The following is a 12,175-nucleotide window of genomic DNA, read 5'->3' on the forward strand; positions in this document are numbered from 1 at the left end:
TCAAAGAAATTAACGTAGTGCTTGTTCTGCCAAACCCAAAGTGCAGTCACACATATAATTTACAAAGCAGTTTTCACCATTGTAATAACTCAATGACTACACATTCTTCAACTAAATTAATATTAGTTAAAGTATTGCCCACGTTCAGAATATAATAAAAAAAGCAGTAACATGGTATTTGCATATTTAATAGGTATTTATATATGCATGCAGTATATAGGAAACCAAATGTTTTAATAAGAAATATTGAAATAATTTATTTCAATTTTTATAACATAATACAATGAAATGTAGAGGGAAGAACTAGAACTTTGAAACTGCAGTACTTACTTCCAGTCTTCCTCATCATTGTGACCTTGAGTAGTTCAATTTCCCTAAGCCTCTGTGTCTTATTCTGCCACTGGATACAACAATTCCTTTGCATGTTTTTTGGGTAGTTCAATAAGGTCTGGTCTATAAAACAGGTAATTCTGCCATATAAACAACATGTTATCTAAATATGGACGTCAGTCTTAAACTTTGTTTTCAAGTTTAAAAGTTATAGCTTGTGGGTTATAATTCAAGATGCTCTTCAAATAATTCATAGTACTATTTCTCAATCAGGTAATATTTTAAACCCTATCATGGATAAAACCCAGAACATCTAGGATCAAGAAAAGAAAGACTACTCTATTACCTAGACAGCATTTTAACTTGTTATATTTTTCAAGGTAGTTCCTAAAAGAGATGAACTCTCCTATTTTAGATGAGCCAGAAAGGTGGCTTTTCATAAATACTGGTAATCAAAATAAGCACCTTTGGTGATGTTTTACGGCTGATCTGTTCCTCTTATACATTTTTCTTGAGCTGTTTTTATTAGCTATAAGGGGGTCTGAACTTGACCTTGGACTTGCTAGGTCAGCACGTTTACCTTGAGAGTCATTACCCCAGCCTAAATATTTTCTATCTGCATATTAAATTAGATCATAAGGAATCATATTATATATCAACATCCCAAGGAAAAAAAGCATTTTCCTCAGTAAAATGTACTTGTTCAATTAACACTAAAATATATATATATATACACACACACACATATATATATACATACATATATATATGTACATTTAGCTGGCAAGAGTTGAGAGCTTATTATATGAATCTAAGAGTTTTACCAGGATTCATTGACTTAATACTTTTAACATCTCAGTGAGGTCAACATTATTATCATCATTTTACTTATAAAGAAATTGGAGGTAGAGAGGTTAAGTGACCAGCCCAAGTCAACCTGCTAAGCAGACAGGCATGTAGCCTAATGTGAATCTGGCTAGCTGGCTCCAGCCATGTGCACTTAACCTTAAAGAACATCATCTGTATTAACAAGATAAACTCCTTCATTTACATAGTTATTTATTAACATGCATCTACTGAGATTCTTTTATGTGTCTAGGATTGTTTTATTAATAACCTCAGGAGAAAGAATCAACTTAGTTCATGTGGTGACAGTGAGTCTGTGAAGCTGGAACCCCAGCAAATGAGTAAGAATAATAATAATAGAAGACTCATATCACTGTTAGTGTATGTCAGCTATATTCTGAAGTACTTTCTTTCTTCTAGTTCTTGTTATTAATCAACAGCCTAATGGAGCATGTGGTAATATTACTTTCATTCTGAAAAGGAGAAAATTGAGCCACAATTTAAATAACCTATTCTAGGTAATAGCTAATAAATGCAATAGCCAGGATTGGGAATGAAAAGTGTGAATTCTGGAGTCTATACTTTTAACCGCTTCTCCACAATTGCATAGAGGTATTCTCAGCAGTACCAGAAATTTACAGAAATTTTGCTATTGATACCATTGATTTTTCTTTTTTTTTTGATGGTGGTGCTATGGTTTGAATTCAGGACCTCCGGTTTGCTGGGCAAGTTCTCTATCATTTGAGCTATGCCCTCAGTCCTTTTTTGGTTAACTGATTTTTCAGCTATTGCCTCCTGTTCTTGTCCAGGGGTGGTCTAGGACCCCTATGTTCCTATGTATGCCTTCCATGTAGCTAGAACCACCGGTGCATGCCACCATGCCCAGTTTATTGGCTGAGGTTAAATCTAGCTAACTTTTTACATGTGCAACCTGATGCTCCCAATCTTACTTCCCAAGTGACTGGGAGTATAGGGATGAACCATCTTTCTTAGACTGACGCTAATTTTGTACTGGAAAATACGCCACAGGCACGTAATATAGACTCAAGTTATGTTCTCTGGTGATAGAACGTTAACAAATATAAAAATCAATTCATTCTTATGTTTTTAAATTTTTGCATATACAAATAAGCCCTTTTAAGCAGAATGAATGCTTATTAAAAAGAACATGAAATTCACAGGTTTTTTTTGAGTCCTTGTTCTAAAATAATTCTGTGAGGGATGCACACAACTAAACATACATCCCTGCTTTGGTCTTTGTACTCCATTCAAATAAAACCCCTCTCCTTTTCTAGCTTCTACTGTTACTGAACCTTTCATCTTTCTCTCAGTACTGAATATTAAATTAGTAATTGTGAGTGGAATAAACTGGAGGTAATAATTGGATCTTAAAGGACTCTACTTTCACTGAAAATCTATCTTAGCTAAGTACTTTGGAATTCTGAGAGAAAATGGGCTAAGATTTGTCTTCCAATGAAGTCAAGCTGTTCTTCATGACTGAAAGATGGGAAGGGCCTGGGATGATGCCCCTTTGATCATAGGAGAAGAGGACAGCTTAGCTAACGGAGGAAACAGATTGGAGTTAGCAGTAGTTTTACCGAGAGAATAAGTGGTGAATTAAAATGTTAGCTTTGGAGATCTCTCTATGAAGATTCAATCTGTATCTTTTGAAATCATAAATATTTAACCAAAAATAATACACCATTTATTCTGTACCTGTCAAATATGCCAAAATAAATATGATATTTAGGGTTCTTTCAGGTCCTGAAGACACCTCATTAATGAGACAGACAAGGTTGGCAGAGGAAAAGAGATATATAGTTAGGTGAACAATCATTATATATTTTATACAATATAGTAAATCCTACCACAGAGATAAACTATATGTAGAAAGAATGTATAACTACACTCATGTAGAAAAGGGTAGCTAAAAAATTTATTTGGGAGGAGGATGTAGCTTTGGTAAATATGCAAAGTGGCTAGATAAATGAAGACAGAAAAGTTCATTCTAAAATAATACTTTAAGCCAGGTGTGATAGTGCATACCTGCAATTTCATCTACTCAATAGGCTGAAATCCTGAAGACTGTGGTTTGAGGCCACCCCACAGGAGAAAGTTCGTGAGACCCCCATCTCAAACAATAAACCAGGTGTGGTGGCATGTGTCTGTGATCCCAATCATGCAGAAAACATAGGTAGGAAATATTGGTTTGAGGCCAGCCAGAAGAGGGGAAGGGCACTTAAGACTGTACAGAAAAAAAAACAGCAATAAAAGTCTGGTGGTGAATTCAATGTTAGAGTGCCTGCATAGCAAAGCTGAGACCCACAGTTCAAACTGCACTACTGTTTTCAAAAAAATCACTGTCTGATTTAGAGAGTGAAATGAAGAAAACTGTGGGAGTAACAAGATTTGGAAGGACACAGAAATTATTGCATATTGCCAATATACCATAGCCATCTTATATACATTGATAATGGCTATGAATAAAAAAATAATGTCCCTAGATTTATGACATTCATTAAAATATTTCAAGAATGACAGGAGAAACTATGATACTTCACTTAATAATTAGTAGGATAGTATTTAAGACTCAAAAAAATGCATATTACTTCAGACTTCCTAAAATCTACTTTTTTTTTTCCCATTACTTGAGTTCAAACACAGGGCCTCACACTTCTAGGAAGGCACTCTAATGCTTGAGCCATGTCCTCAGTCCCTTTTCCTTTAGTTATTTTTACAATAGGGTCTTGAGATTTTGTCTAGGTCACCTGGACTGAGTTCCTCCTATTTGTGCCTCTAATGACAGACAAACACCACCAAGCCCAGCTTCTTTTGGTTGAATTGGGGTCTCTCTAACATTTTGCTCAGGGTCAATCTCAATCCTCCCACTTTCTGTCTCCTGAGTAGCTGGAATTACAAGTATAAGGCACCTTGCTTGGAAAAAATAAAACTTTAAAAAAATTAACCCTAAATCAACTAAGAAAAAAAACACATGGTAATATGTGCTCTATATTTCAGAAATGTACAGGAAAAAGAAAACAAGATATGACATACAAAGCAGAAATGACTCTATGGCCTCTATTAAATGAAGAAAATATCTTGAAAATACTGGTGGTCTTGAAACATGTGTCTGTGGTTATGCTGTATAGATAATATCTGAAATGAAGAAAAGCAGTTAACAACCAAAAGGCCAAAAAGTGATTGCCCTAAACATTTCCCTAACATAAACTGTTTTGTTTACTTTTTACTTATTTATTTATTATCATTATTTTTGTGCTGGGGGTACATTGTGACATTTACAAAAGTTCTCACAGTATATCTTGGTTGAATTCACCCTCTCCATTCCTGAAATAGTCTTAAAAGTTCTCATTTTACCATTTAAGTACAAGTGCACACATATTTGTACCATATTCACCCTCCTATACCCTTTCCTTTTAGACTTTAAAAGAAAATGTGTTAAGGATCCCTGTGTGTGTGTGTGTGTGTGTATGTGTGTGTGCATGTGTGTATGAGAGAACATATAGCAATCTTGAATCTTGAATCTATGTCTGAAGTTACATACTGCTACATCAAAATATCAAGATATTAATAACAATGAAACTATACGGAGAATTAATGTTATGGCTTATCACTAATAGAAGGATTTCTGTAAGAGCTGAGTGACCAAATGGGTGGGATAATAGGAAAATAACTTCTAAAAGCATATGGATGGTTAAAGCAAAGATGTCCCATTTCCACCCTAAATGACTAATATTGGGATTTCCACTCAGCCATCATTCATTCAACTGATTATATAAGCCTATAAGGTGAATATGGTACAAATATTGCATTCACATGTATGTAAAACAGAAAAATGAGACCTGTTGAAGCTACTTTAGGAATGTGGGGGGGGAAGGATAAAAAAATGAAGTGTCTTGGAAAAAAAGAATTTAATTTAGTAATTTGTTCATTTAGTTGTTTGTTTCAATTATTACCCACATCTGAGTATTCTTGACCTCACAGTCATAATATTGATGACATTTTTCTCCCCTTTTAATTTTCTCCCCTTTTAAATAAATGTCATATATTTCCTTTGTTTCTTTAGCTGACTAGTTTAAACGTCTAAAGCAATTATATTGCAAATGGATGCCAGAAACTTTAACTTGACTCTCTTGTGATTAAAATAAATACTATTATGGTATCAATGTTTACCTTTCAAAAAATAGAGCCAATGTACTTAGAATGAGACTGGAACCCAGAAAGGATTGTTGCCTCCACCAAATTTCTAGATTTGATAGACTTATTAATCTAATCCAGTTATTGTAAACCAAAGTAGTGCTTATTATAACAATAAACCAAGTGACAACAGTAACAATAAAACACTGTGAATTGGGGAAAATGAAATTTCAAACTCTTTCTGCTCAATTCATTCCTATATTTATCAGCTTTCATAATCAGGAAATTATTGTTTATATCTCTCTTATGTCTTTCACCTTGTTGTATAAATTCATTTCCTTTTTCTTAGTTCTCTAAAACTGGATTCTCAATAAGCAGAATGATTTTATTTCCCACAAAATGAGAAACAGAAGTTAATAAGTTCATATCGGCAATACAGATCGTGAACAATATTGGTCAGAATGATGGACTCCAAGCAGCATCATAAAACAGTTTGCCATCTATTCTTGCTGTGTTGAAAAGACAATATTTTGTTAACAACACCATGACCAATTTGCTCAAATGAAAGATGTTGCCGAGAGCCGATGGCTACTCAGGAGGCAAAGATCAGGACGGTCATGGTTTGAAGCCAGCCCGGGCTAATAGTTCATGAGATCCTATCTTGAAAAAACCCTTTACGAAGAAAAAAAAAAGAAGGGCTGGTGGAATGGCTTAAGCCCCATCACCCCCCCAAAAAAAGAAAGTTGTTAAGTGTTAACAGCCACATATTTCCATGTATTGAGGGCAATGGTTATTATGAAAGTGAATAAATTTTGTGTAGATCAATAATACTCCCCAAACAATTTACACATCATTTTATGCCTCTTTGCAAAGTAATAGCAACTAGCCTTTGGTATTCACTTTGGAGATAGATACAAACATAATGTTCTAGTGAAAACATAAAATTGATTTTTTTTTTACTGCTCTAATGTAAGAGGATTACAAATTATTTCACACTTTTTAAGTACATATAACTTAATCTGCTGTATTCAGGACTGTAATAATCTGCAGTGACTCCTTAAGAAAATACTCTGCATTTCTCTAACAATTATGAGTAACTGCATTGAGTTAGAGTGTAATCTTACAAAGATTATGCTTATATGACCATTACAACATTATCAGTCCATTTACTACTGCAGATACATGCATATAGCTTGCATGGTTGAGACAGTTTTCTTTTCAAATATAAGATGGTAAAACCATGCTTTTAATAAGAAAAAAAGGCAAGCCACAAATGAAATATGCAAAAAATATGAAGACTCCTATGGAAATAATCCCTTTTTATTATCCCCAAGACTATGCTGGCATTTACATTTTGGCCAGCTGAGGTTCAAATTAGATAACACAATGGGTGACTGAAACCCTGAGGCGTATGAGAATTCTGAGAACCTAGGTAAGTGACAGTTTCAATTATTTCCTGTCAATGGCTTAGCTGCCTTTGGCATCAGCGTGGGGCAAAGCACTGGGCGTGTGAGGCATGTGGTCACGTAATTATGCAGTTAGTATGTTTTCCTAATTAATTTAAGTGCGCTTGAGAGGCTCACATGGCTTGAAACTCAACCCCTGCATTCTGGCCCCTGGATGGAATCAACGCTATCTGGAGTGAGACAGCTGAGATCATTTTTCATAAGCTTTTGACAGATATCTTTGGACAGAAGTAATCAAATTATTTAATTTCAAGATTCAGAGAAAATTCTATTTCTTTTAAAAGGTATACTTTTGTTTCTTGTTTTTATTCTTTTTTTTTATTGGTTTAAGAAAAATGATGTTGAAAAAGTAAAGTAATGTCAAGCACTAAATTGTCTGATGGTTAAGACATCAGGAAATCAGTTGCAGAGGTGTGAACATTGCTCCTACCCTATAGTAAATGGGTCATTAATATATACACTGCTCAGAGAACTGCTCTTGAATCAGGCTCCAAGAATAAAAACACCAGAGGAAAACAAACTATTCCTATCTGAGAGGGGAAACTGAGTCAACTCCTGGATAAAGACTCAGATGCATTGATGGAGAATCTCATAAGCAGTAATTTACCTCTAGCCATGCATAGGCTTACCTGCCTTGATCCATAAACCTGACCATACATCCATCTCTAGAACATGGCTATTTTCTTTCTAATCTGGGGATTATTTTGGTTGCTGTTCATTTTTTTCTGTATTTTTCTGGATGAATTCCCTTCAAAATTTGCACTGTATTGGGAAAAAATGGAATTGCTGCTCAGCTCATTTTTCTCCATGAGCATATATCATTTGATCATGATTTACACAGTTAATTTTTGCTCTCTGAAAAGTTAGGCCACCTGCCCTCACAGGTTCCTTATGTACACAACATGTGCCATGCCCTACACTGGAGCAAGATGCTAGGCTTATTTCCCCTTTTGAGATTCTGTTTCAAGTTAGAATTAGGTATTACTACAGGCAAGGGAAACTATTCTTGCTAAATCAATACCCAGAAGAGTTTTTTAAAAAACAGCCCAATACAAGAATATTAATGAAGTTGAATAACCAGTTTAGCTTCATTTTTCATGATGCAGAGAATAATAAAGAATAACAAAGATGTGTTAAGCAAGGAAGATACACCTGCCTGACTGTGAAGATATTTGAGATCTCCAAACAAAAGCAGAATGGTTAAAGTTTTGAAATTTTTAAGAATTTAGCCTGAAAATATAAAATGAGATAAACTGCACATTGCTAAACAGTGAATTTTTTCCAGATAAGTCACGATCATAGGCTTTTTGTACATTTAATAAACTGAAGTCAAATTCATAAATATATTACAATATCATTTTATAATTAAGCTACTCATTTCAATAAAAGTGATTTAATTTTGATTTATCATCTATTTCCTAAGCATGCGCTCAGAAATAACTAGGACAGTTTTGATCTCATCATATATTATGTTATATAGACAATAAATACAAATAAACATAGAGATGTATATTTTATATGGAATAGTTAGTTATAGGAATTTAAGTTTTTACAACATTAGAATTAATTTTAGTGTAAATGGCACTAAAAACAGTAATTTTTTAGATTTTTCAAGAATAATAAGCAATAACTGATGATTATTGATTAAAGATCTAAATTTCCAAAGAATCAATGTGCTGTATTATCTCACAATACAGAATTTCTATTATTAAATGACAAGTAGTTAATCATATGTGTATCATGACTAGAAATAATAAATATCATCTCACAATATTATTATTCTTGAAGTTTAAATATATATATTAAAGATTGAGAAGAATAAGTTTCAGTTAAAATAATAAAAACAATACAGCTGAATTCTTTGAACCCAAAGCAATAGATGTAAATCATGGTGGTACTTACCACAGTGAAATTCATAACTTTCAATATCCATATTGTCATGGCTAAGTTAACTATCATGGTAACCAACAGCAGAAGGACAAAGAAGTATAAGCACCTCTTTCGCCATCCATAAATTCCCACTGGATAAAGTTGTGCATTTTCAGTTCTTGGCAGGTTGTTCTGTTGTGTTGCTAGTATGTATTGTTCTCGTGTCATCTAGAAAGAAAGAGAGAAAAGCAGAGAGAGAGAGAGAGAGAGAGAGAGAGAGAGAGAGAGACAAAGGGAGACAGAGACAGAGAGAATTAAAAAAATAAAACCAATAATTTTCTTTAAACCAAGTGATGTAAAGTACCTAAGACTAGTATACACAGAGTACCAAAAATTTTTGTAAAATTAAAATATCACAAACACCTGTAAGTCATTGTTGCTTATGAGAGCTATTCAATTCATTGCTGTATCTACAGATATACTATTTCCAGGCAGTTTTGCCTAATCCCAAAAGAAAAGTTTTCTCTTAGGACCTACTAAAGATTCTCAACTCTGCATTCAGGTATCTGTAAACCCACTAACTCTACCCACATCCAAGTTACTCCTGAATTATGCTTTACCTGTTGTTTGGGTATAGATAGAGACCAACTGTTTCACAAGATCTTTCTGTATCTCTCTCTCTCTAAAATGCAGGATAGAAACTGCTCATTTCAATAACATTATCAGCATATTTGCAAGAGCCTATGGAAAATAATCCACTTTTATTTAGAGTTGTGTAAATGTAGCTATTTAATTAAAACTTTTATCCAGAAAATTGTTAACTTTATTTTAGTTATATTTTAATGGAAAATAATTGTGCTTTTAAAAAACACAACACAATACACTACTATATGTACTTTATGATCACATAAGAATATAAACATAAGTCTGTTCTGAAAAGAACAAGATGGTATTCCTTGGTAATATAAAAATTTGGGATCTAATATTATTTTGTGTTTTATGTTTTTATTTTTGTCTTGGGGATACTTTGTGGCATTTACAAAAGCTCTTACAATATATCAAATATGTCATAGTTCAGTTCACCCCCACCCCGTTCTACTTTATTCTAATATTGTTTTTTTAAATGTATCATTTACTATCTTACACAACTTAAAATGTTCAGAGGGAGAGTCAATAAATATGTGCTGATATATAATTTTCAGAGTAACATTTATCACCTGAAAGTTAAAATCTTACATTTTTATAAAATATGATTTCATATAGGACGATGATAGTTTAATTTTTTCAATTTTTTAGATTGATTCTCTTGTATATCAATTAAAAATTAATTAATTGTAAGGTTCAGTGGTGCATGAGTATAGTCCCAACTACTCGGAAAGCTGAGTCTGGAGAATCACTTGATGCCAGTTCAAGATCAGCCAAGGCAACATAGAATGATATTTTCTCAAAAAAAAAAAAGTAATATACCAACAATCAACAATAGTGAATATGTTACAAAAAATTAAAGCAGCATTACTAATAAAAATTATCTGGTATGTAATCTGAAATATATATAGCATAAAGTGCTTAATATAGAGTTAGAAATTTATAATTATATTGACCACACACTACTTTGAATAAAATGTTAAAATATATAGAAAAAATTTAAATGGTAGTCAATTTGGCTTTTCTTGCTTTTAATTTTAGAGTTATAACTTTAAATCACATTAATGCTATATTCAATATATGGTTCCAAGGCACTAAGTTTAAACCCCAGTACTGCCAAAAACAAATCTTAACTATATATTTCTTAATTTTTGTGCTTGAAGCACATTATACTTCATGTAATAAAAATCAATAAGCTAAATCATATTTTTATGAATTAGAAGGGCTAGTTATTACTAATACATGATTAATTATAAAATGTTCCCAATATAAAGAATTTCCTCTTTATCATTATTACTGTTGTGTGAGTTAGTCATTATTATTACTTTGAAAATTGGTCCCTAATCAGATGCAATTAGGTGGAGATGGGTAATCCTTTAGCTGTTTTGTAACATAAGTGTTATGACAGATGCCAGAATGTAGATAATTAGAGGAGATATACCAATCAGGGGTTTAACACATATATGTATGGAAATATTACAAGAAAACTCTTTATGTAGCTATCTTTATCTCAAACTATCAAAAATGTCATGTTTTTCTTTTTATCATTTTTCGTTTTTTCTTCTGAAAAATCAGAGAACAGGAGGGTTGAACAGGTTCTGCCCAGAGGGGAGGATTGATACCAGCAGGAGGAAGGAAGAGGTTGGAAAAGGGGGTGGAAGGTGAATATAGTACAAAAAAATGTGTACACATAGTATGATATAGTTGATAAATTGTAAGAACCTTTGTAAATGCCACAGTGTACTCCCATCCATCACAGCAATAAAGGCAAAAAATTTACTTTGCATGAGATTTTATAGTCCTGAATGTGGTTATGGTTACAAAATAGACAATATATTATAAGAAACCGATAAATGGAGCAGATGTGATGACACACATCTGCAATACCAGTACTAGGAAGTAAGGAGGCAAATGCAGGAGCACTGTGAATTTGATGACACCTTGGCCTAGATAGGGACTTCTAGGCCAGCCTGTCAAAAATGAAAAATAAAAATAAAAAAAGGAGGAAGAAAGGAATTCTAGAGACACTGACAATTTAGAGAAAGAACAAGGAAGAGCTGGAAATGTGGGATACAAGTCAAATACTGGAACTCTTCCAGTCATCCCTGTAATCTGTTAAATATATTAATATGTAACCTATTACAGCAACCTTTTCCCCTTTTTTCTTTCTGTTTTTGTTTTGGCTATTCCATGTCTACAAAATTCTGCTTAGACATGAAGGTGAGATTAACTTGCCTTAGGAAGAGAACTTTATAAGTCTCTGAAATAAAACACACATAAGTAAAAGAAAATGGTCTTTCAGTCAAAACATTGGCCTTTTTAATTTAATTTTATTGTTTTTACATTTACTTACATGTGTATACATTATTTGGGCTATCCTCCACCCCACCCACCCCCACACCTTCCATCACCAGGCAGAACCTGTCCTGCCCACAGATTTTGTTGAAGAAAAATCATAAAAGATAAAAGGAAAAACATGGCATTTTTGCTAGTTTCAGATAAGTGAGCTTCCATGCATATGTGTATTGCAAGCTACATTGGTTCATCTCTACTAGACCTCTTCAGTACTTCTTAATCCCCTTCCCATAGTGACCTCTGCCAGTTTAAGATTACTATATTCGTTCCCATACAATGAGCACATCAACCACATTCAAGTTTTTGGTTTTCTTCCCTTTTCCTATCCCTCCTGGGCATGGGCTCCCCTTAGTGTGTGACCCATGTCCAATAATATTACTACATTTGTTTTAGGTCTATAATCACCATATAAGGGAGAAAATGTGATTTTTGGCCTTCTGAGTCTAACTTCGCTTAAGATAGTGTTCTCCAGTTCCATCCATTTACTTGCAAATAACAAAATTTCATTC

The 12,175-nt window shown here is 33.4% G+C and overlaps 1 protein-coding gene across 2 annotated transcripts in view; it reads right to left on the reverse strand.

Moving 5' to 3' along the window:
* The window catches only part of Sgcz (sarcoglycan zeta), a 1,041,297-nt gene that overhangs the window by 402,298 nt on the left and 626,824 nt on the right, over positions 1-12,175 (reverse strand). For both annotated transcript variants that reach the window (XM_074054729.1, XM_074054730.1), the window contains exon 2: positions 8,700-8,894. In XM_074054729.1, the coding sequence (XP_073910830.1) occupies positions 8,700-8,894 (195 nt within the window). The remainder of the gene's footprint in view (positions 1-8,699; positions 8,895-12,175) is intronic.

This window comes from Castor canadensis, chromosome 14 (assembly GCF_047511655.1).
Source record: "Castor canadensis chromosome 14, mCasCan1.hap1v2, whole genome shotgun sequence".
NCBI lineage: Eukaryota > Metazoa > Chordata > Mammalia > Rodentia > Castoridae > Castor > Castor canadensis.